Source organism: Canis lupus, chromosome 17, assembly GCF_048164855.1.
Source record: "Canis lupus baileyi chromosome 17, mCanLup2.hap1, whole genome shotgun sequence".
Lineage (NCBI taxonomy): Eukaryota > Metazoa > Chordata > Mammalia > Carnivora > Canidae > Canis > Canis lupus.
In genome coordinates this window covers 2,484,213-2,509,137 of record NC_132854.1, presented here as the reverse complement: position 1 = coordinate 2,509,137, position 24,925 = coordinate 2,484,213, and the positions used below count along the sequence as shown (strand labels likewise).

The 24,925-nt window shown below is 53.6% G+C and overlaps 2 protein-coding genes and 2 long non-coding RNA genes across 8 annotated transcripts in view; 2 read left to right on the top strand and 2 right to left on the bottom strand.

Annotated features, from left to right (window-relative positions):
• CARS2 (cysteinyl-tRNA synthetase 2, mitochondrial) overlaps positions 1-12,825 on the bottom strand; it is a 69,242-nt gene extending 56,417 nt beyond the window's left edge. For 3 of the 5 annotated variants that reach the window (XR_012009730.1, XM_072782380.1, XM_072782379.1), the window contains exons 1-4: positions 12,600-12,825; positions 12,345-12,395; positions 10,424-10,561; positions 9,379-9,496 (exon numbers count right to left, since the gene is read on the bottom strand). Coding sequence is in view for 4 of the 5 variants with exons in the window: in XM_072782380.1 (XP_072638481.1) it covers positions 9,379-9,496; positions 10,424-10,561; positions 12,345-12,395; positions 12,600-12,811 (519 nt within the window). In the remaining variant the exon portion in view is untranslated. The remainder of the gene's footprint in view (positions 1-9,378; positions 9,497-10,423; positions 10,562-12,344; positions 12,396-12,599) is intronic. The other 2 variants (XM_072782382.1, XM_072782381.1) reach the window with 1 other exon arrangement.
• A 323-nt stretch (positions 12,826-13,148) lies between these two features.
• Positions 13,149-16,818, top strand: LOC140607826 (uncharacterized). The gene is made up of 2 exons (XR_012009732.1): positions 13,149-13,846; positions 16,253-16,818. It is a non-coding gene; the product is annotated as an uncharacterized lncRNA (long non-coding RNA).
• LOC140607825 (uncharacterized) lies at positions 16,188-17,200 on the bottom strand. The gene is made up of 2 exons (XR_012009731.1): positions 17,051-17,200; positions 16,188-16,795 (listed from the first exon to the last, which is right to left on the bottom strand). It is a non-coding gene; the product is annotated as an uncharacterized lncRNA (long non-coding RNA).
• Positions 17,201-18,557: 1,357 nt separating this feature from the next.
• Positions 18,558-23,969, top strand: ING1 (inhibitor of growth family member 1). Its single transcript, XM_072782378.1, has 2 exons — positions 18,558-18,859; positions 23,007-23,969. The coding sequence occupies exons 1-2, from the start codon at positions 18,724-18,726 to the stop codon at positions 23,708-23,710; spliced, it is 840 nt and encodes a 279-aa protein (XP_072638479.1). The 5' UTR covers positions 18,558-18,723; the 3' UTR covers positions 23,711-23,969.
• Positions 23,970-24,925: the final 956 nt, after the last annotated feature.

Here is a 24,925-nt window from a genome sequence, read left to right as displayed (position 1 = left end):
AACAATATCATGATTTCTGTTACATAATTCAAAACAAAACCCCAAAACACACAAAAAAGCTTCCACTTTCCTAGGGCAAGGGCAAGTTCGATTAATCTATTCTACGTAATAACCAGAAACTTGAGTTTCTATCTTATCCCTTATGCCTTGGGGAGCAAGAAAACACGTCAAAAATACATGAAAGAGGAACTCTCTAAGAAGTGTTTTGAAAGCAACAGAGCACCTGAACACAGGGCAGCAGGCGGGTGGCCGGGCTGGTGGTGGCTGGGGGAGCAGTGGGCCAATGGCTGGGAGGAAGGGACATGGTGGCAGTGGGGGGTGGCCGGGGTGGGGGGTGGCAGGGGGCAGTGGACAAGTGGCTGGGCTGGGTGGTGGCAGGGGGAGCAGCAGGCCAGTGGCTGGGCTAGGGGGTGGCAGGGGGGAACACGGTGGCAGCGAGGGGTGGCCAGGCTGGAGGGTGGCTGGAGGCAGTACGTGAGTGGCTGGGCTGGGGGGTGGCAGGGGGCAGTGGACAGGTGGCTGGGCTGGGTGGTGGCAGGGGGAGCAGCGGGCCAGTGGCTGGGAGGAAGGGACACAGTGGCAGCGGGGGGTGGCTAGGCTGGAGGGTGGCAGGGGGCAGCAGGCGGGTGGCCAGGCTGGGGGGTGGCTGAGGACAGTGAGCGGGTGGCCAGGCTGGGGGGTGGCAGGGGGAGCAGCGGGCCGGTGGCTGGGAGGAGGGGACACGGTAGCAATGGGGGGTGGCCAGGCTGGGGGGAGGGGCAGCAGGTGGGTGGCCGGGCTGGTAGGGGTGCAAGAAGTACAGGCAAACCCCATAGACAAACAGATTCTCAATTTCTGAGCCCAGGGCATTCAGGGGCACGGCCCTCCAGTCCCAAGGGCTCCGAAGGCACTGGCACACAGAACTGGGCTTCCTGAAGCATTTTTTACTTTTCAGCAGAAAAAAAAAAGCTCTAAGACCAAAAGCATGAAAGGACCAGAAGCTGCTCCCCCCCCTCAACCAGCATCTGCAGCTCTTGCTCCTCCGGCCCCTACCAGGGCTCTGCGTCCTGCCGAACACACTGCAGCTCCAGGACCGCAAGAAACTTTCTCAAGTGAGATGCCACCTCCAGCCCTGTCACTCTGCAGCCACGTTCTTCCCTGCCCAATGCCCCAGAAAGGCAATCATCCTAGAAACTTCACCACCAAACATTTACTGAATAAATAAATCTGGTGAGCAAAGTGACTTTTCAGCTGTGTGGCTGTGGCCAAGGCAATGAACTTCTGTGTCTTCAGCTTTTTTTTTTTTTTTTTAATTTTATTTATTTATTCATGAGAGACACAGAGAGAGGCAGAGACACAGGCAGAGACACAGGCAGAGGCAGAAGCAGGCTCCCTGCGGGGAACCTGATGTGGGACTGATATCAGGACCCCGGGATCACGACCTGAGCCAAAGGCAAATGCTCAACCACTGAGCCACCCAGGCGTCCCAGCCTTTGGCTTTCTTTCCAACACAGAGATGATCCCACCTAACAACCCCCAAGATTGCTACAAGGATTCTGTGCACATCTGGGAAAGACAACCGGGCTCCCAGACACATGTCTGCATCCCCTCCTGGAACTGTAGCACCTTGCACACACCGCCTGCACCCAGCTCCCTCTCTCCGCTACCACCACCATCCCACCCTGGCCGTGCACTCGGAGCTGCTAGCTCCCCAGGCCCCCTCCTCACACCCTCTTCTGCTGGGACACATGCAGGTTCACTTCTAAGCTACAGACCCAGACACCAGACTGCTGGTTGGGGGGCAGGTGCACGCAAAAAATAAAAAATGTCTCCTGGCCGCCCCCCCCACGGAGGGTGCACGGGTCTGAAACCTGAGAGAGCCCTGAATGCACAAGGGGCATATTTGGGGACTTCAGCAACGTGACTGCTAACAAATGCCTTCTCGCTGTAAGTAACATGTACTCTGAACATCTCGTGTTCAGGAGCCGCTTATGTGAAATGATCTATAATCACCATACCCATTTCTCCACTGGCTTATGGCACTCTTCTTGTTCATTTGTAGGAAGTGTTGTTACATGAAAGAAATTAACCTTTTATCTCTGATATGAATTTCAATTATCTTCAGTCTTTCAACTCTGTGGTTATTTTATGTCACACAGAAAATGTCACTTCCATATTTAGCCATCCTTTGTATTTCTCAATCTTTTCCCACAAATGGCTCCTGGGTTTGATAACAGATTTAGGAGAGTGTTCCCCAATATGAGGCTATAAATAGGGCATTTTAGTAATTCGTAGTTCCATTTCTTTCACATTAGACTCCAATCTTCCTTGATCTGGTTGTGAGGCACACATCCAACCTGGGTTTATTTTTTTTCCCCAGATGCTTACCTAACTGCCAACACTTTTTTACCAGATAATTCTTCTCTTCTCCACTGATTTGAAATGCCACCGTTATCACAAATTTCCATTATTTACCATGCCTATTTCCAACTTTCCAGTGTGTTCCCTTATCTGCTCATGGTATCTGTACAATGTACCTGCACAATGATATTTAACTTCTACAACCTTGGGGCCGCTGGGTGGCTCAGTCGGTTAAGTATCTGCCTTCGGATCAGGTCAAACTGAGGTCATGATCCCGGGGTCCTAGGATCAAGCTCCACATGGAGTCCCCCATGGGGTCCCCTGCTCTGCAGGGAGCCTGCTTCTCCCTCTCCCTCTGCCTGCCACTCCCCCTGCTTGTGCTCACTCTGTCAAATAAATAAAATCTTTTAAAAAGTAAAAAAATAAAAAATGTCTACAACCTTCACAGTGACAAACGCACACTGGTGAATGCTTGGGGACAGGATGGCAAAGCGGAAAGGATGACAAGGGGCAGAGGCAGCTTCTGGGAGCGATGGACAGAGATGTTCACCCTGACACTGGTGATGGGTTCACAGGTGCACAGGTTTCATCCTGCTGTACACCTCGTGTGTACTCCACGCAATTTACTGTAGGTCTGTTTGACCTCAAAGCTGTGCCCAAAAAAGAAAGGAATATGTGAAAGTAAAAAATTGTCTCTAGCTTTAGAAGTGTTTTTTGGGTTTTTGTGTATGTTTTTAAAGATTTATTTATTTATTTGAGAGAGAGAGAGAGAGAGAGAGAGAGCGCGCATAAGCAAGGTGGGGAGGGGCAGAGGGAGAAGCAGACTCCCACTGAGCAGGGAGCCTGATGCAGGACCCTGACATGATGACCTGAGCTGAAGGCAGATGCTTCACCGACTGAGCCACCCAGGTGCCCCGCTTTAAAAGTTTTTTTTTTTTTTTAAAGATTTTATTTATTTATTCATGAGACAGAGAGAGAGAGAGAGAGAGAGAGAGAGGAGAGAGAGGCAGAGACACAGGCAGAGGGAGAAGCAGGCTCCATGCAGGGAGCCCAATGTGGTACTCGATCCCGGGATCACACCTGGAGCAAAAGGCAGATGCTCAACCGCTGAGCCACCGAGGTGTCCCTAAAAGTGTTTTAATATTAGGCAGGACTACACCTTCCTTAACATGCTTCCTTCACAGACTTCTCCTGGCCCCACAGGAACATTAAAATCCATGTGTCTAGTTCTGAAAGGGCGGGGTGGTTGTAAGGACACACACACACACACGCACACACGCTCCTTTGAATGACCCGTCCGACGCCACACAGCCCAAGCCAGCAAGCCCTGCTCCACCTGTGGCTGCTCCAGCTCACACGCATGAGCCTGAGGGGCACGGTTTGGAAACGCCAAGTGGCAGTGAACTGTAAGTGGGACACCAGTCTATTGCTGGCCTTGCACAGAGGAGTGGAATTGTGTTTTAAAAGAAAGTTTTCAAATTTAATCTTTGGGCAGCTGGTCACACCACGTATCTGGACAGCACTGCTCTCACTCCCCAAAAAACAAACTGCACACGGCAGGTGCCGACAGGCGGTCTCGGCGGTAGATTTCAGGTTACCGTCTCATGAACTGTCTCAAGCTGGGGCCCCGAGCAAGGGCCCCAGGGCTTTGTCCTGTGGGACACAGAGCCTGTGTCCAGCCCTCTTCCCGCAAAGAAGGGCAATAGGGGCTAGTGTCCCGAAACCCAGAAAGAATACCTTTGGCTTGAGTCACTCTGACACATTCGTTCCAATTTCTCCTACAGATGCGCCAACGCCAGTGTACCGCTCCTCTTGTAGCTCTCGCCCCAGAAATCCTCCTGTGGTTTTTACCCCTACAAACCTTAACACTGCGCCAAAAATTAAAGTCAAGGGAGTGATTCAGGAAAGTGTAATATTGTAATTTCAAATATTGTAAAAGTGAGTGCTGGAGCAGATGGTGTGAAGAGTATCGCCATCACTTTAAAAAGTTGCATTAGATAAAAAATAGCCTTTTTGCCAGATACTAAAGAACCAGTAGATGCTTTCATAACCCTGTTTCAGACACATGTTTTATCATCTTAGAGACATTATCTTGAGAAAAGCTATTCAGTGCCGCATTAGTATCTGACACAGAGGGAAATCTCCAGGCATCAAAAATTAAATGCTCTATACATACAGAATTTTTAAGTGAACCTACCCATAAGCTATGGATAATACAACTCACAAAAGTAACAAGCGACACCTCCTGTGGCATTTGTGAAATCCTCTAGGTAACCTCCTTCCTGCTGCCTTCACCTGGTGCTGCCGCCCCTCCTCCTAAAGTCTGCCCCTCCCCCCCAGATGCCTCCACAACCCTGCCCGCCCCTCATCTGAGCCCTTCAGCCCTTTTCCTTTTCCCTTTCCCCTTTCCTTTCCCCCCACCCCCTACCAGGCCTTTCAGGGGCACTTTCACCTCCAATTCTGAAGATTCACAACAGAGCCCATTTCATCAAGTGCAGAGACCCACACGTGCTGTCTCGGTCCTGAGTGAGGGCAGATCAGATCAGCGGGTCACCTTCCTCCGGAACAACTCCTCCTGCTGCCTGGTCCCTTCCAACACCGTGCTCACTATGCCACAGACCACAGCTTTCTTGCTACCAGCTCCCCGCCCTCTCAGCAGGCAGCACCTCTGGGCTCAGCCTTCCCAGCGAAGGCCCTGGGCCCCCTCCTTAGCTCCTTCAGGGACCGTTCCAGCACATCCCAGAGAACAGCACGGCTCCGTGCCCCCACCCCTCCCCGGTCTGTCCTACCTGTGGACCAGACAACGCTCCTTTCCTCCTCCTGTTTGCTCAAAAGCTTCACTCTACAATCCAAAGGCTGTGTCCCCGGCGAGTGGCTGAGCGCAAACTGAAGTCAGACAGCCCAGGACAGACACCCCCAAGCTCAGCCCCCTTGCCCCCCACACTCTGCACACAGGGTACTGTGGGGTTGGCCATCTGGTGCCAGCAGTGGGAGCCCCTTGCTCCTCGCTCTGCCTCCCGGCTGTCCCCTCCCATCTCTGCCCCTTACCTGCACTCCCCACAAAGGAATGGCTCACCTGGGCCCCAGGGCCTTGGCTGGACCAAGGGGACACCTGACCCCAGGGGCAGAGAGAGAACACCAGGGACGGTGATGAACCCCAAGCCTGGCCTGGTCACCCTTCACTTTCGGCTTATGGCATCTTCTGACACCAAACGTGCCTTTCCCACCTCCAGCCACTTGGGCTGTCCACCTGCAGCTGGATGTCCCACCATTCAACCCTCTCCTGACACTAACTCCCCGGGTCAGCACAGACCCCATGGGACTCTTCACTGGCATAGCTGTGCTGGGAATTGTGATGCTAAAGCGGATCCACTCCTTGTACCGCCGCACAGGTGCCAGCTTTCAGAAAGCCCAGCAAGAATTTGCTGCTGGTGTCTCCTCCAACCCCGCGGTGCGAACTGCCGCCACCAACGCAGCCGCTGGCGCTGCTGAAAATGCCTTCCGAGCCCCATGAGCCCTGGCAGGGATGCCTTGGCCCTGCCACTGGAGGGAGCGCACTTAGCCCCCATCCCTGAGGGCTCTGGGGCTTGGTGAGACATCCGTCACTACTTGGGGTCTCCTCTCATGCCCCCAGGTCCGCAGCCATAACTGCTGACCCTGACTTAAGGGTGTGAGGAGCCCACTGTGACCCAGTCCTGCTACCTCTGCCACCCCCCCCGAATAGGCCACACTACTGCCACCTCTCACACCCCAACCCAGCTTCCCTCTGCTGTGCCAAGGCTGTTGCTTCGGTTATTTAAATAAAAAGATGCCTGATTCACCCCCCAAGATTCTGATTCCACTGGTCTAGGATGCAGCCTGGCATGAGACTGTTGACAATTTGACAATTCCCCAGGGGCTTCTCACCACCTCTCAGGGGCTTCTAGTGAGCAACCAGGGTTGAGAAACATCTTAAACTGTAAGCCTTCTTTTCCCTTTATAATTTTGTTTCTTTCTTAAGAGACACCAGGCGCATGGGGTCCTTGGGTCACCCAAACTTCTGCCAGAGTCTAAAGTTGGGGGTTTGATACGAATCACAGAACTCAGGAAAGCACTCCACTTACTCCAAACCATCCTCGGTTTATCATAAAGGACACAGCTCAGGGGCAGCATGGGACAAGGGCTGGAGCTCCCAGACTCTCTCCAGCGCCACCCTCCCAGCACCACCCGTGTTCATCAGCCTGAAGCGCCGAGCCCCTCTCCCCCATTTCAGGGGTGTTTTTTTGTTTTGTTTTTTAAAGACTTTATTTATCTATTAGGGAGAGACACAGAGAGAGACAGAGGCAGAGACACAGCCAGATGGAGAAGGAAAAGCAGGCTCCACGCAGGGAGTCCGATGCAGAACTCGATCCCGTGACTCAGGATCACGCCCTGGGCCAAAGGCAGATGCCCAACCACTGAGCCACCCGGGGGTCCGTCGGGGGTGTTTATAGAGGCTTCGGTATATAGGACAGTTGATTAATCACTGGCCACCGGTGATCAGCTCAAGGCAGGAGTGGGGGCGAAAGTTCTCAGCACTCTCTGTGGCTGGGTCTCTGGGACCCCAGCCTCCGTCCTGAAGCTCTCGAGGGGCCCAACCATGATCTCATGAGCAAACAAAGACACTCTCTCACTCCACAGATTCAATGGATTTTAGGCGCTCTGTGCCAGGAACTAGGACAAAGTCCACCCATATCTTTATTAGACCAAAGCCTTGAGCTGACTGAGCTTCAAATTTCTGTATCCAAGTTTGCGTTTCTTTAGGTACCTCACTCTAAATCTGCTCTCTGGGACACCCCTCTCTTGCAGCAGAGCTCCCACCAACCCCGCCAATGGGCCCATCTCTGGCTGTGTCCTCCCCACCCCAGAGTGAGTGGTCTCCACTGGACCAAGAGCAACCCAAGAACAGGGACCAAGTCCAAGTTCCCAGTACATCCCCTGGGCCCAGCCGCCCCCACCTTTCCAGCCTCACCTGCAAGTCCCCCCTATGGCCCATGGGAGCTGGACCACAGGTTCCCACACAGCCCTTCATGCAGGTCTTGGCCCGTTCTCGCACACCCCTCTGCCCAGATGTCCTTCCTGCCCTCACTCCTCACCACCCATCCTCTGCTAATGTTTGATCCTGAGCTAACCTCTTCCAGTGAGTCACTTGGGTGACTCCCAGGGAGCTGTGATGGTCTTCCCTGTACCCCTCTACCTGGACTTGTAAAATGAACGTCGCACACAGAGCATCCCTCTGTGGGTTCATCTGCCTCACCCGACACAAGCTCCATGAGCCAGGACCTGGCTTCCCCACCTTTGTCAGCACAAAGCCAGGCACAGGCCTGACCCTGGACAGTTCTGGAAATGGAAACTGAATCTCCTGTAAGGGAACATGACGCACTGGCTAAGGTACCCAAACAAGACAAACCCGGGAAGCCCAACCAGGCTGAGGACGTGAGGGTAACATCTAAAGATGGGCTCCAGCCCATCTTAGCACCATCAGTAAACACTCTCTAAACCACCCCAACTCTAAGAAGAAAAACCTTATCAAATAAACCATTCCTCCTGGATCCAGTAACTCCACTTTGGGAAACATATTTGAAAAGTGAAAGAAAAGATATTCATGCAGCCCTGTTTTTTGTTTTTAAGATTTTATTTATTTATTCATGAGACACACACAGAGAGAGGCAGAGGCACAGGTAGAGGGAGAAGCAGGCTCCCTGTGGGGAGCCCAATGTGGGACTCGATCCCAGGCCTCCAGGATCACGCCCTGGGCCGAAGGCAGACACTCAACTGCTGAGCCACCCAGGTGTCCCAGCAGCCCTGTTTTTAACAGCTATAAACACCACAGCCAATGATGGGGAACTGCTGAACAGCACCCGGGGTGAATGCTGTCTAGTTGTTTAAAAGGCAAATTAGGGGGTGCCTGTGGGCTTGGGTCTGGGGGCGTGGGGAGCGTGCAACTCTTGATCTCAGGCTTGTGAGTTCAAGCCCCAGGTCAGGGGCAGAGACTACTTAAATAAAACTTAAAAAAAAAAAAAAAAAAAAAAAGGCACATTGATAGAAAATAGGGAGATGTGGTTTCTAGAAAATAAGTTTGAGAGAAAGTAGAATATAGAAGTAACTCAAGAGTCCAAAAATAAGAACAGTAAATCAGAGTATCTCCATGCAATAAAATGCTATACAACTGGTCAAGTGGCAACTAGGTGGCTCAGTGGTTGAGCATCTGTCTTCAGCTCAGATCCTGATCCCAGGGTCCTGGTATTGAGTTCTGCATTGGGCTCCCTGCAGGGAGCTTCTCCCCTGCCTAGGTCTCTGCCTCTCTCTCTGTGTCTCTCATGAATAAATACATAAATAAATCCTTAAAATAAAATAAATAAAAATGGTCAAGAGTATTTAAAAACATGAAAAAATACTCAAAATACATTAAGCGTAAAAAGCAGACTATAAAGTATAGACTGGTTTCCTAAAAAATAGTATATACAGTTTCTAGTACATACATCTTCTAAAATAACAGGAATGTAAAGCACTTGGTGTAGGTTTTTGCATAGATTAGATCATCTACCAGTAATATACAGAGGTTTAGAGATCACTGTTAAAGTTGCCAATTATGAAAACCAGAAAGTAGACTTCTTAAAAACTGTAATACTTAACTTCTCAGTTAAAACTTTCCCCCAGAGCTTACCTTAAATACTGAAAGATTATAAGAGAAGTGTCCTGTGCACTCAACCAACAAGAAAATTGAACCTCCATGAGCTGCTTGCCTGTTCTGAAAGCGGGACTTAGCCGCTGGAGGCCGCGGGGCGAGGGAAGGGACAGGGTTCAGGGCAGGATACCAGGGCAGGGGGAGAGGACCCATTTGGTGACCAGAATCCAACAGGCCTCCTTTCCCAGGGCGGAGAGTCCCGTGATAACCTGACAGAGTGGCCTCGCTGGGCTACGTGTGGATGCAGAGATGCGGAACACCCTGTGGAGCCGCTATTGGGACTGTCATGTTCATCCGTCCAGTTACTGGCCAACATCATTGTCTGCGCTTACCTCGGAGGCTCTGTGAATAATTTTATCGTCCACATCTGTGATTCCCATCACCATGATGACGTTGTATCCAAAAACCCTGGTGAGGATCCTCCGGATGATATCAAACCTAACATATGAGCTGAAAGGAAAGAGTTGTCAGGATGTCTTGAATGCACAAAGTCACCACTGGGATCTTTAAAAGGGAACGCTTTGGGGGATCCCTGGATGGCTCAGTGGTTTGGTGCCTGCCTTCGGCCCAGGGCATGGTCCTGGAGTCTCGGGATCCAGTCCCACATCAGGTTCCCTGCATGGAGCCTGCTTCTCCCTCTGCCTGTGTCTCTGCCTCTCTCTCTCTGTGTGTGCCTCTCATGAATAAATAAAATCTTAAAAAATAATAAAAATAAACTTATTAAAAAAAAAAAAGGAACACTTTGCATTGTAACAGGCTACTCTGCACTTTGGGTGTGTGATGGGACTGACGGGTTCCGTGCTGCTAGGAAGAGGACAAGCCTTCCCCGCACTGGCCCACACAGATCCTCCCAAGAAATCAACACAGGCATCACCGCGATGTCAGGCACACGGTTGGCATGTTTCCTGCTGCAGCTGTTAAGTGAGTTGACACCCACTTAATGGTATAACAGTTCACTGGTAATACACTCCCACGAGGTAAAGTACTGAGAGCTTTTACCGTCCTTGTTCATTTCTAGAATATCTAGAACAACTGGAATGCTCCACTATGGCAAAACAGAAGGTGCAGCAAACCAAGGACGAGGCCGTGAGAATTGTGTGGCATTACTCCTGAGAAACGCGCACACCATCATGGGAAATTAAAATACCAGCTTACGGGTAGGCCACACTTGGGGTGCTCTGTTGTGTAAAACCAAAAGGGCTCCAGAGCATTTAAAACGTCAAGAATCTGGTTTCCCATAAAAGCAGCCTTAGAACTCAAGGTCAGCTAATCTCATGCTCATCTGTCACCCACCCAGCCTCACAGGTGGAACACTAGCCCGTCGTTGCACCCCGCCTGCTTCCCACATTCCCCTTCCCCGAGCACAGCGCCACTGACCAAGCGAGGTTGCTCGGAAACTCCTTGCCAAGATATTTAATCATGGAAGCCTCGGGCGGCTTATTTATAAATTGGGCAGAATCCCAGGAGGCCATGGGGTCGCTGACCATGATCCTGGCGCTTACACAGCACGACATCCTAGAGGCAGGGGCTGTTGTCACCACGGTCATCAGTGTCCTTCATCTGCCCCCCCCCCCCCCCCAGGGACCACTCCCCACACACATGACCGGCAAGGTCCCCATCTGACCCTGAGTGACATTAGCAACACCCCTCCGCCCTGCTGTCAGAACCACACTGGCTAGTGTTTGTAAAGCATTTAGAAAAGAGCCTGGCATACTGCTCGTGCTGTGTCTGTTAACTACGTGTCTTTTTTTTTGTTGTTGTTGTTGTTTTTAAGGTAAGCTCTACGGCCAGGGTGGGGCGTGAACTCATGATCCCGAGGCTGAGTTGCATGCTCTACCCACTGAGCCAGCCAAGTGCCCCAAGTACCTGTCTTTTTAAAATAGAGGCCAGCGTGGTTACCTGGGGGAGGAGAGTGGGGGGATGTGAACTTGGACAGGAAATTGGTACAGACTTCCAGAACTGTCGCGATGTCTTTAGGATCCCAGGACCCCAGGATCATGACACAAGCCAAAGGCAGATGCTCAACCGTTGAGCCACACAGACGTCCCGTAACGGTTTTAATGGCTAAGGAAATATCTTGTAAAGTCCCATGAATCTGGAGAGTCTCAAGGACCTGAGAGCCAGCTTTTTGAAGTGAAGCCATCAGGAAGGTCATGCTCCATCTCTTAACGGAGGGTGGGCCTGACACGTCACCTGGCTGCATGGTGCAAACCCCATCTGATCTCAGAAACTGTATCTACTTGGCTCTATAAAAGAGCCTGATTTCATTCTGTCTTTGTGATCCTTCCCCAACATATTCCATACTTCAATAAAGAGGTCAAAAGATCCTTTTTTAAAATCAATGGTAAGTTAGCCACCGATTCTGTTTTAACAAAACACAACTAACACACCAGCCTTCCTGCCTGGCATATGATTTTGTAAAAAGGTGTAGCAAATCAATGTAGCTTTTTTTAGTCTGAAACATAACAAGTTTAAAAAGTGAATAAGATAGGCTCCCGGGGGGGGGGGGGGGGAGGGGGGGGGCTCTGGGGCTCTGCTGATGAAGTGTCTGCCTTGGCTAGGTCATGATCTCAGGGTTCTGGGATCCAGCCCGCGTGGGCTCCCAGCTCAGCCAGGAGTCTGTTTCTCCTTTTCACTCTCTCCCAAATAAATAAAGTCTTTAGGAAAAGTGTAATTTTGACAAAGACGGGGATGGTTAAGAGGTTGAGAAAGCAAGCACCAGATCAGACACAGCAGGCCCTGCCGCCCCCTGACTGCACGGCCTGGGGTAAGTTCTTGATCCCCGACAGCTGCTTGCCCCCCCCCACCCCGCAGTCCACAGCAGGGGCTGTGTAAGCCATACTTTAGGGGTGTTGTTTCATCAAACTGTGAAGGCCCCAACAGATGGATACCATTTTCAGCCTCGTCTCAAAGATGACGAAACCAGGACTCAAGGTAGCAAATAACAAAATGGGCTGTCCAAATTTGGAAAGGAGAGATAAAACACAGAGGCCAGAAATAGCTTCTCTCGGCTGACTGCGGCCCCAGGGAGCTGGGGCATCTCACTAGATCCACCAGGAGGCAGCTAATTCCCAGGCAGGTTGTCAGCACCGCGCCGCACTGATGCCCCGTGAGACGGGCCCAGGGGCTTAGACTTCACCAGGAGAACCACGCGAGACAACAGGTGCGCTTCCCGCAATCTCCGGACCGCAGCGACTCGGTATCCTGGGCTGACGCCCGGCAGACAGGGCCTGTCCGCGAAAGGCTCCGCCCAGAACAAACGGCCCCGGGAGCGCCGAAGCCCCAGGGGCGCACTCACCAGGCGTGGCCAAGGTGCGCGTGGTCATAGACGGTCGGTCCGCAGCTGTACCTGGGAACAGAGGGAGACCCACCAGGTGGAGCGCGCTCGCAAGGAAGCTCACTCAGCTCGCCCGGCCCTTGGCCCACGCTAAGCGGCCGCTCGGCGGGGCTGCCCCCGGATGCCCGACGGTGCTCCCACGGACCGTGGACTTACGAAGTGCCCCGCCCCCCCCCCCCCCGCTCGGTCCTCCGCCGCCCCAGGCCCGGCGGCTACCAGGAGGCGGCGTCCGCGCGGCCCACAATCAAGGGGTCCTTCCTCCGGGTGAGGCTGTTGTACACCCTGACGCCCGTGTCGTGGCCCTCTGGCTGCAGCCAGGCCTGCCCGCGCGCCCCCGACACCGCCCGCGCCCGGCCCCGCGGGGCCCCCAGGCCCAGCGCGACCCCCAGCAGCCGGGGGCCCGCACCCGGCCGGCGCGTCGGCAGCATGGCCCGCCCGCCCGCCTGCCTGCCCGCCTGCCCGCCCGCCTGCCCGCCTGCCCGCCTGCCTGCCTCTCGGGGCCTCGCCACGCCTGCGCGGGGCGGGGCGGAGCGCGCGCTGGCCACGCCCACCCGGAAGCCGGCTCCCAGGCCCCGCCCACCCCGGAAAGGGCCTCCCGGAAAGGACCTGCCCAACCCAGGAGGACGGACTCCCGGGCCCCGCCCAGCCCGGAAGAGGATCTCGCCACGCCACGCCCACCCCGGAAGGGACTCGGCCGCGCCCGCCCACTGCGGAAGAGGACCTGCCCCCGCCCAGCCGATCCCCGCAAGAGGAGGTCGGGAGCGGCGGCAGCGCCTCCCTCTGGCCCGCCGGGGGCTCGCCGTGGCCTCGCCGTGGCGCTCGGGGCGGGGAAGAGCGGGCGTCCCAGGCCGAGGACGAGGGGGCCCTTCTGCTCCTCCGATCCTGCCGTGCGCGGTGTTTGTGCTGACGCCGGCGAGTCGGAGTCGGGGCCGGGGCGCGGGAGGCCGCTGCCAGCCAGAGTTCACGGCGTGGGCACCTGCCTCCGGCTCCTCGCCTGCTCCGGAAGCACGTCTGCACCCCAGCACAGCACGCTTGCACACTACACAGCACGTCTGCACCCCCACACAGCAGTATGCTCCCCAACACTGCACGTCTGCACCCGAGTACAACACGCTTGCACCCCAGCACAGCACGCTTGCACCTTACAGCACATATGCACCCCAGCACAGCACGCTTGCACCCCGACACAGCACATCTGCACTCCAGTACCCCAACACAGCAAGCACATCTGCGCCCCAACATGGCACGCTTGCACTCTAACACAGCACGGTGCACCCCAATGCTCAAACAGCATAGGTGCCACTGATATACCATGTTTGCACCCCAACAGAAACACCGTACGTCTGCACTCCTATGCACGCACACAGCACATCTCCACGTAACAGCACAAAGCTCACTTGCATCCCAAGATGGCACTGTCTCCGGATGCAATACCAAAGCAAAGCAACCATCCCATCCATCAGGTAGGTGTAGTAGGAAGTGTCTACTTGTAATTCATTAGGGTTAAACATTCTATATCTTCTCTCTTGACAACAAAAACAATCTGAATTGCGGTTTCAGTGGGACTTTTTAAAGGGAGATTTACTTGAAGTTCCTTTCAAATTATCTTGACTAAATTGGCCCTACTGATATCTTGCAAAACAGTGTCTCAAAAAAGAGAAAGAAAGAAAAAAAGAGAAAGAAAAAAGAAGGAAAGAGAAAGAAAATAAAGCCCTTTTATTGTTGCGTTCCTCAAAACCTCACAGAGTTCCTCAGTTCTTTTTTTGGTTTGTTTTGATCGTTCTACTGAAAGGCAAATGAACCAGTGTGTTCCTAGAACACATAAGGTGGTGGTGTTTTTTTTTTTTTTTCTTCTTCAAGATCCCTGGAGTCCAATTCTGCAATTCTATTTCAAGCTAAATTTTAGTCTAATGTAAACTATGTTCTAATGCATAAAGCTAAAATGTTAGAACCTATTGCTCAGAATTAGGAGACCTCTCCAGTTCTAAGCACAGGCTCCCTGACTAGTATCCCTCCCTCACTGCCAGCATCCTTATCTTGGTTATTTTGTGTCTCTTGTGTCTAGTACAATATGTATATTTCTCTCCCTGAGTACTTCAGACTGTAAATTCTTTTGAACTCTCTCACTGTTCCCAGCACTACATTCAGAAAAGAGCTGCTGAATTAAAATTAATCTGTGAGGGATCCCTGGGTGGTGCAGCGGTTTAGCGCCTGCCTTTGGCCCAGGGCGCGATCCTGGAGACCCAGGATCGAATCCCACGTCAGGCTCTCGGTGCATGGAGCCTGCTTCTCCCTCTGCCTGTATCTCTGCCTCTCTGTGTGTGTGTGACTATCATAAATAAATAAAAAAATTAAAAATAAGTAAAATAAAATTAATCTGTGATGAAATCCACCTGTTGTGCATGTGGGAGGAAATTTGGGCAGTGAAATATCTGATAGAGAAAGGTCTGGTCCACATACTAGATGTGCTAGTAAAATAAGAAAATGAACAAAAGGCAATCTGTGTCAACACACAGAATTCAAGGGACAGGCTAGAAGTTTTGAAAACAGATTTAGTAACACTGAAGACCAAATCCTTCAGATAAATCTGGGCAACTGGCATGTTGGAATAGAAAATTCATGACTTTTAAATTAACAATGGCATCTTCTGTCTTCAGAAAACCAGTCAGTCATGTAAGGTGTTCTGCCCTTACGGGCAGCAATTCTACCTTCACTTAAGTCTTTTGGAAATCATCAAAACAATGATAAACATATCCTCTATTTCACTGGTGATTTAAAATATTCCTTTTGCAGATTGAATATTAAGTAAAAATGACTGGGAAGATTTATTAGCAAATATACTCCCAAGAAGAGAATCCTGTTAATTTGAAGTGACTCCTCCCCAATTGAGGCCAGAACAAATAAGTGTATTAAAAGTAATGCTTCCAAAGTATCTTGAATGCCGTTTCCTAGTCCTTAATGACAAAAACATAGTTTTTCAGTAATATACTTTCTTTCAAGGCCAAATCTTGCAAATCCAAAGTAGAGTAGATAAGGTAGTAAACTACTGATAAGTATACTTTTGAAGGTATTTCAGGTTTGAGAGAAATGTGTTAGCATTTATTTTTTTTATTTTTTTTTAATTTTTTTTAAATTTTTTATTTATTTATGACAGTCACAGAGAGAGAGAGAGAGGCAGAGACACAGGCAGAGGGAGAAGCAGGCTCCACGCACCGGGAGCCTGATGTGGGATTCGATCCCGGGTCTCCAGGATCGCGCCCTGGGCCAAAGGCAGGCGCCAAACCGCTGCGCCACCCAGGGATCCCAGCATTTATTTTTTAAGCACCTCGAAACACAAAAAATTTCATGTTCACTTCTTCCTTTTTACTCCCATGGGTTGGAGCATCACCAGTTAAACTAGAAATATAATTCTAAAAACAAAAAAAAAAAAACAAAAAAAAAATCAGTATCCCTTTTTGCAACACACTCCAAAGAGCTGAAACAACCAAAGTAATTCAGTATATCTTCAAAAATAAAGAATTTTCCTGAGTCGTATATTTAAAACACAGGGTCATAGTTACGTTTTAGCTCATAGATGTTTTAGCTCGGAGCCTTCTAACCTTGTTTAGAAAACTGTGAAGTCATTGTATATATTTTAAAGACTTTGTAAAGCCAATAAAGAAAACATTTTTCTGGCTGTTTAGCTCACAAATGCAAGCTCCTTATTCACTGCTGTATCCTTAGTTTGCGAACCAGCAGTGAGCACCCGGTGGGCACTCGTGAAATAGTTCTTGCCGGTATGATGAAGATAACCTCTTGTCTCTGTTTCTGCGGAGTCCACGAAAGGAATCATCCTGATAACATCGTGATTTTTTTTTTTTTTTAAAAAGATAACCTAGTTCAAACTGGCTTGGTTATCGCTGGAAGGGGTAAGTCATTTCTGACTTTTACGCCTAACTTCAGACAAACCGTACTCATCCTAGAGCCAATCCCTGCGAGATTTGAGAAAGAACCTCTTTCTTGCTATGGCACTTTTCAGCATAGCGTCTCGGGGGAAAGGGAATCCTCCTCTTACTCAACTTCGCATCCTCGTCATGTGTTCCGCACAAGGCCTCTGCTGCCACACGTCACAGCCCCCCAGTCCCCGGCGGACTAGCGGCCAATGCAGCTCGCGGTATAAAAGGAAGCTTCGTTCATCATTTGCTTTCACCGGGGCCGAGGCTGGAAGGAGTGTGCACCCGCAAGTAGAACGACCCTTCTCCCCAGTATCAAGGGACGGGAGGAAAGGGTCTGCGAGTGAAGCTCCAGGCTCAGATCGAGGCCCCGGGGTGCTGGGACGGAGTCCCGCCTCGGGCTCCCTGCACCGAGCCTGCTTCTCCCGCTGCCTGGGTCTCTGCCCCTCTCTCGGTGTCTCTGGAATAAATAAATAAAATCTTAAAAAAAAAAAAAAAAAAAAGAGAGAGAGAGAGAGTGAAGCTCCAATCTCCGCCCTTCCCAGCGTTCACGTTAGTGGTCGTCATCTCCGCAGCGGCCGAGCCTCCAGCTCGGTACCGACATCTGCCGGCGTCTCGGCGCGGTTCGCGGGGATGCGCACCGCCGCCCCCGAGGGTTTACGCGCCCTGGGCTGGCTGACACGCCGCACTTCACGTGCTCTTTTACTTAAAAACACTTAAATCCTCTATACATACCCCCGCGGTGGGGCTGGAGCCCCAAGTCCGGAGAGGCGCCCCTAACACACGGCGCCGTGACCCGGCGGTCGGAGCCGACAGCCGCTCCCGGGGAGGGGGGGGGGGGACGCTGCGGCCCGGCGCCCCCGCCCCGGTCCCTCCAGCCCCCCAACCCCCACAGCCCGTCCCCGCCCCCGCCCCGAGGCCGGGCCCGCCGGACAAAGGCGGAGCGCGGCCACGCCCACGGGGCGGGGCCTCTGCCGGAAGCGGCGGGCTGCGCGCGGGCCCGTCGCCTAGGCAACGGGAGTGTCTGCGTCGGGCCCCTCAGGAAGCCCGAGTGCGGGAGCTCAGGGCGGGGAGACAGGACATGGGGGAGGGGGGGGGAGGGGAGGGGAGGGGGGCCCGGACCCCCGGGACCGGACGCCCGCCCCGCTCCGCCCCGCCCCGCTCTGGGAGGCGGGGGGGCTTTCGAATGATCCCGGGGCACAGTCGGGAGGGGGTCACCCGCCCTTTGTGGGCGCCCGGTCCGGAAAGCAGCTCCCCTCTGGGGCCCCTTTGTCTCCAAAGCGGCTCAGCACTGGGCTCCGGCCGGCAACACAAAGGGAAGGCGGCGAGGACCGCGCAGGCGCGGGAGCGCCGAGGTTGCTGGGAGTGGTGGTCCGCGGCCCGACGGTAGGTCTCCGCCTCCGGGCCTGTGGCCGCCCCGGCGTGCAAGTGCGCATGCGCCCCCACTTCCGCCCTGCGCGGCCCGGCCTCTCTCCCCGCCCCCCCGGGACGCGGGTTTCTCCTAGTAGGAGCCCGGGAGGAGTTATCCGCGCTCGCCCCGCCCCCTCCGCCTTGATTGGCGCGCCGAGGTGGGGGCGACCAGGGGATTGGGCCTCGGCCTTGCCAGTCCGCTTCGGGCCTTACTTATGCCCCGCGGGGCGGCGGGGCGGCGGGGCGGCTGGGCGCCGGAGAGTGAGGGGTTGGGTGTGGGGAGGGAGGTGTCCCCCGGGTGAGTGGGGGGGCGGGGGCCCCTCGCTGGCGGCCGCACCGCGCGGCGGGTCGGATCCCACCGGGTCTCCGGCGCGGCCGGCTGCCCCCGCGCTCCCCGGCCGTCCTGCACTGCCGCCCGGCAGGCTCTGCCTCCTAGTGCGAAACTCTTAGTAAAGTTTGCGCCTCGCCCGCCGCCCCCTCCCGGGACCCCCGCCCCAGCCCGAGTGACAGACAAAGCCACACCCCCGCTCCGCCGGGTCGGAGAGGGGCGTGATGCGGCGGGGGCGGGGCCGGCGGGCCCGCGGGGCGGGGGGCGCGGGGGGGGGCGGGGCGCATGCGCGGTGCGGGGGGCCGAATGTTTCCCAAGTGTTTGAAACTGGTATTTGGGTTCTCCACGTTGGACAAGTGCGGCGCGGCGGGCGGCGCGCGCCCCTTCCCGCGCTCGCTCGGCCCCGGCCCCGGCCCCTGCGCCGGGGTGCGCGCCCGCACGCGCCGCCCGCGCCCGCCCCGCGCCCCAGGCCGCCGACCGCCGGCCCGGCCCGCCAGGCGCCGGGTCCCCGGGCCCAGGCGGCGCGGCTCGCAGATGTAGCGGCGCGGGGCCGGCCGGAGGGGGGGCGCCGGCGGGCGGGAGCTTTGCATTTTGCAGCGCTGGGCTCCGAGGGGGCGGGGGCTGGAGGAAGCGGAAAGCCGCGCCGAGTCGCCGGGGACCTCGGTGAACCATGTTGAGCCCTGCCAACGGGGAGCAGATCCACCTGGTGAACTATGTGGAGGACTACCTGGACTCCATCGAGTCTCTGCCTTTCGACCTGCAGAGAAACGTCTCCCTGATGCGGGAGATCGACGCCAAATACCAAGGTACGGCGGGATGGATGGGCGGGGGCGGCCGCTCCATCCCCGCCGGCCGCGGGCGCCGCGGGGCCCCGGGCCGTCCTGTCCCCCGCCCGGAGGAACCCGGCCGGCCGGGAACAAAAGGTCTGGGGCGCCTCGGGTCCGTCAAGGTCCTTGTGCGCGGAGCCCGGACACGGAGGAGGAAGGAGGAACGGGCGGTCTCCATGCCAGGCTGCGCGAGCAAAGCGCTCTTTGTAGTGAAGTGACGAGGCGGGGTGCTGCGGAGGAGGGGGCTGGGGGGAGCAGGCTGGGGCGCCGGGGGAGGGAGGTGCCGCGGCCGCCGGGGCTGGGGGGCGCAGCGCCGGGGCTGCGCGCAGGGCTGCGGGGAGGGCGCTGCGGGCGGCGGGTCCCGGCCCTCCTCGCCATCCCCGATCCGAGTGTTATGTAAAGTCCGGGGTCGGCCGCCCCCGCCGCCCCCGCCGCCCCCCGGCCTCCCGTGGAGCCGGACCCCACTAGGGCCGGGGTGCGCGGGGCGGCGCGGCCGGGGGCAGGTCGCGGAGGGCCAGGGCTTTATTCCATGCGCGCGGAGGGAAGGGTAGGAGGGAGGGACGGCGAGTCGGGCAGTCGCCCCTCCGCGGGGCCCGGGGGGCGCGGGCAGAGCTGCTCGGCTGGCTGGCCGCGGAACATGGCAGGACAGAGGACCTGTGGGTCGTTCTCTGCGGCGCGGCTGCCCCGAGTTCCGGGGACAGGCGGAGGGCTGGCGTCCGCTGGGAATTGCTGGCTGTTGGGGAAACTTTCCTGCGGTGTCAGGCTGGGCGCTGGGGGCCGTGTGCGGGACGCCGACCGTCCCCCGGAGTTTACTCCTGTTTACAGGGCTGCGCAGCAGGGAAACGGAAGCGCGGGGGGAGGTGGGGGCTGCCGCGGCCCGAGCGCACGGAGCCCGCGGGGACGGCGCCCTGCGCGCTCTCCCCGGGGCTCGGCTTCGCAGCCGCCTTTATAGGGGTCTCATTAGCATACTGAGAACGTCCCGCTCTGGCTGCCTCGCGATTGGCCCCGCTGTCCCCCATGGAATGTCCTTATCAGTCCGCCGCGCAGCTACTGGTCGCCGCCCGGATGAGGGTGGGCAGTGCGCAGTGACTGGCACGGGTCTCCGTTTCCGCTGCCTTCTTTTTTCTCCGGGGGGCGGGGAGCAGGAGGGGGGCCCCTTGATTTGAATGTCTTCGGGTCGCCCGGCCTCCGGCCTCCGATTGGCCCTGGGCGCCGGCGGGGCGGGCCGCTTCGGCGCTCCTGTGCTCTGATTGGCGCCCCGCTTGGCCTCCGCCCTGCGGCCCGGCCATCCCCGCAGACGGTGGCTCTGGGGGCGGGGCGCGTCGCCCGCTGGCCGCCTCCCCATTGGCTGGGGGCCCGGCCCCGCCCTTGTCCCTCCGGGGCCCGATCCCGGCCACTTCCGGCCGCGGAGCAATGGCGGCCCCCGGGGGCCGGGGCGAGGCTGGCGGGAGCGTAACCCAGGCGTCCCCCCCAGGGCCCGCCGAGGGCCGGGGGCAGCCCTGCGGAGCGGGGGGAGCGTGAGTGTCCCCCGAAGGGGCGGGCGAGGGCGAGGACCCCGAGGACCCCGAGGACCCCGAGGACCCGGAGTCGGGGGCGAGGATGGGAGGGTTCGCGGTGTCAGGGGCCGTGCCTGAGCGCGCTCGGGAAAGCTGTCGGGGGTGTTTCGGCCCCTGCACCCCCGAGTTCTGTGCTGCTGCTGCTGCTGCTGCTTGGGGGGCACCCGCGGCGCCTGCAGGGGGGCTGCTGGCCAGCGGCCTGCCTGTGCTGCGGAACGGCGGCCGTCCGATTGAGGGACCGGCGTCTAGGTCCACCGCGGCCAACAGGTGGGTCACAAATACCTCATCCCTTTCACCGGGTGTCTGAGGGCGGGCTTGGGTACGGACTTCGCAGTGATCTTGCACCATGTTTCAAGCATTTTACGCTGCGCGCCCCACCGCGGAAGGCGCTTCCTGAGGAAGGTCGGCGCAGCCTTTCCGTGAAGGTAACACGTTTCTAATGGTTGCCCAGATCCGACTGGGGTGCAGCGGTCCAGAGGCCAGGTCAGCCCCGGGCCGAGCCGGTGGGCCTCGGTGGTCGGGTGCCGCACCTATCGCCCCCGCGCTGCTGCAGACAGATAGGGTACTTGTTCTGGGGAGTCTAAGAAATAGATGCCACTGTGCGGGGAAACAGCAAGGTTTCCCGGTGATTTTGTCATGTGATTTGTGCTTCTTTCCCCAGGTGAGGCTTCACATGGATGGAAGCCTGGTGAGGTGAAAGCAGCTCTATGTTGTTGGATTCCATAGGAGTGATGTGATAACATTGTTGTCTTTTCAATGAGAGGCTAACGTTGTCTTTAGAAATCGGGTTACCAATTAAACTAAATTGCGGCTTTGTAATGTGCAATCAACTTAAATTAACATTTATGAAATGGTACTTAGATAACTTGAGCCTATTTATTTCCAGAATTAATTGCTCTCAGACTCTGTGAGACTGTGGCATCCCTCCTTCCTGGGGGCAGATGGTCTACATTGTTCTAGAAGGATCTTCAGAGCGCCTTTTAGAGCCTGGAAAATACTGTTTACATTTATGCAAGCTTCAGTGTTGGTCTAAGTTCTTGTGCTTATCCCAGTGTTAGGTTTATGGTTTATACCTTATACCTGTTTAAAGATAAGATCTAGAAGGGATGAGGGTTACCTATTGTACATGCTGCCCTCCGCCCAACCCTTCCTACTTGTAGAGTAGAATTGCCTTATTTTAAGATACTGCAGAGGGTTTCAGGAGAAAAATCTGATACTTTTGTTTTTTAGTAATCTCTGTACCCAACATGCGGCTTGAACTCAGAATCCCAAGATCAAGAGTTGCATGATCTTCCGACTAAGCCAGCCACTCATCCCTGATACTACTTAGATTTGTTACTATTTGGGGGAAATGACTCTGGGAATTTCTGTTTGTATTTAAATACGTTTTTGGCAAGAATAGTTATTTTCCATATTTCAGTCAAGGTTAACAACTTTTATATCTTGAGAAATTGCCTAATTACACTTTCCAAAGTCATATGCACTTCTTTGTTTTAAGATTTTACTTTTTAAGTCCTCTTTACACCCAGCGTGAGGATTAAACTCACAACCCCAAGATCAAGAGTCACATGTCTAGGGACACCTGGGTGGCTCAGCAGTTGACCGTCTGCCTTCAGCTCAGGGTATGATCCTGGGGTCCTTGATTGAGTCCTGCATGAGGCTCCTTGTAGGGAGCCTGCTTCTCCCTCTGCCTGTGTCTCTGCCCCACCCCCCACCCCCCCTGTCTCTCATAAATTAGTTAAATAATTAAATAATTAAATAAATAAAGAACCTATCTAAGAGTCACATGTCTACTGATTGAGCCAGCCAGGTGCCCCCGTATAAGGTTTAAATTTAATACTGAGGGTGTTTTGATTTTGATAATGTTTCAAATCTGTTTATTTTTACAGATGTGAATGTGTACTGTTTTAGGAAGTAAATGCAAAAATAAAATCTGACACCTTTGTTTTAAGGCAAAGCTAGATTGTCTGGTTTATTGTGACCATTCTTGTTTTCAGTAATACAGAAGAATAACATGGTAGGATGACAGTGACATGACTAAACTGAGGCTCTGGGTCACTAGGTAACATTTATATACATTCTCTGACTTCATAGGGTATTCAACACAGTGGTGCATTAAAGGAAATAAAGGCCTTTAAGTTAGACGAATATTTGAATAAAACTGGAAATATAGGATATCATTTAATTTTATAGAAAATAAAAGCTGGAGCACTGGCACTTCACCTGAATTTAAACTTTCCCCTTAGTTGCCAATCCCAAGAGTAATGTTACCCATGCTTCTGAATGCACAGAGTCTGTTGAGGAGCTTTGAGTGGCATTTTGCTAAATGGGAACTGTGCTGGCATTTGCTTTTAGATCCAGTTTTTTTTTTTTTTTTTTTTTTCTTTTCAGTAGTAGAGGGGGAAGTCTATTCCAAAGACCTGCAGCTTCTAGGATTTTCATACTAGGAAATCTTGAGCATTGATTATTTCTGCCCCTTGCAATTAGTTTTCTATAGAAACTAAACTTTAAATAAAAGGCTCAGGAGTGTTTATAAAAATGGACACATAATGCTTATTTTTCCTTTGCAGAAATCCTGAAGGAACTGGATGAGTATTATGAGAAATTTAAACGTGAGACAGACAGTGTCCAGAAGAGGAGAGTGTTGCATTGCATTCAGAGGGCCCTGATTCGGAGCCAGGAACTGGGTGATGAGAAGATCCAGATCGTGAGTCAGATGGTAGAGCTGGTGGAGAACCGGACCAGGCAGGTAGATAGTCATGTGGAGCTCTTTGAGGCACATCAGGAGGTCAATGACACCACTGGCCACAGCGGCAAAGCTGGCCAGGATAAGTCCAAGAGTGAGACAATCACACAGGCAGAGAAGAGCAACAACAAGAGGTCCCGGCGACAGCGCAACAATGAGAATCGAGAGAACGCGGCTAATAATCACGACCATGATGATATCACCTCAGGAACGCCTAAGGAGAAGAAAGCAAAAGCCTCCAAGAAGAAGAAACGCTCCAAGGCCAAAGCCGAGCGGGAAGCGTCTCCCGCAGACCTTCCCATCGACCCAAATGAGCCAACATACTGTCTGTGCAATCAGGTCTCCTATGGAGAAATGATCGGCTGTGACAATGATGAGTGCCCCATTGAGTGGTTCCATTTCTCCTGTGTGGGGCTGAATCACAAACCAAAGGGCAAGTGGTACTGTCCCAAATGTCGAGGGGAGAATGAGAAGACCATGGACAAAGCCCTGGAGAAATCCAAAAAGGAGCGGGCTTATAACAGGTAGTTGGCGGACCTCGAGGAACAGTGAGGAGAACAAGCGAGCCACTGTATTTATTACGTCACCACCTGTGCTGAGGTGCAAGGACCGTACATTGTATATTTTTAAAGAATGTTAGAAAAGGAGCCATTTCTTTTGCAGGGATGGCAGTGATTCTCTGCCTTTTGTTTTCATTGGTACACACATGTAACAAGAAAGTGGTCTGTGGATCAACATTTTAGAAACTACAAATATAGGTTTGAATTAAACACTCAAGTGAGTCTCAGACTGTTTTTTGTTTTGTTTTGTTTTGCTGGGGTGGGGGTGACTTAGAAGCAACCTAATTTGTTTATGTGGAAAGAGATTTCCTTTAACGTCATTAGCATTATTTTAATGAAAGTAATGTTACTGCTTTGTGAGCACATTTTTAAAAAATTAGTCAAATTGCCAAAAATTATAGCCCACGGCAAATTTATTTCTTGCTATAATAACCTATCCATATAATAATCCAATATAAAAGGTTATTGATTATTTTTTAGAAAGGTAAAGGGTTAAATTTTACGTGACAAACATATTACTGGCCTGTTCCCCAAATGGCCCTACCCACCCACCCAGGGCCATTTTTAAATGATTGGAGACAGTTTTTATTAAATCACACGGAAATGCTCTAGTCATGGAACTTCAGATCACGCTTTTGCTATCACACATCCCAGTGTGGTCATGTTTCATTGCTACAGGGTGTATAAAGGTACATTTCCAAGTGAAGCATTGTAATCAGATGCCTCTGTAGATAGAACCAAGGTGTGTTTCCTGCTGTGTGCACGAGAGCTGTACAGGTGTGAGGTCAAGGAATAAGTGAAACTTGAACTGTTTGCTCCTCTAGCCATATATTTGGTTGTAAGTAATTTTTAAATTTTTGCTCTAAAAATACATATACCAGCAGTTTAGACAAAGCCTTAAGGCAAATTTTCTAACTCTTCTTAATAGTGAAGTAGAACTTACTTAATTGCCAGCAAATAAATGTCAAAACAAATGTATATTTAAACCAAGGGTCAGGAAGTTATTGTCCACAAGCCAAATCTAGCCCACCACCTGGTTTTGTAGGGCCTGTGAGCCAAGAAGGAGCTTTACATTGTCGAATGGTGTTTGTTTTTGTTTTTTTGAGAAAGAGCAAGCGAGCAAGCAGGGGAGGGGTGGCGGAAGAGGGGAAAGAGAATCTTAAGCAGACTCCATGCCCTGCAC

Bases quoted from the DNA above. Each gene is read 5' to 3' on its own strand.
- ING1 (XM_072782378.1), top strand. From the start codon at position 18,724: ATGTTGAGCCCTGCCAACGGGGAGCAGATCCACCTGGTGAACTATGTG. The intron at 18,860-23,006 runs GTACGGCGGGAT...TTTCCTTTGCAG, and splicing joins GATCGACGCCAAATACCAAG to AAATCCTGAAGGAACTGGAT.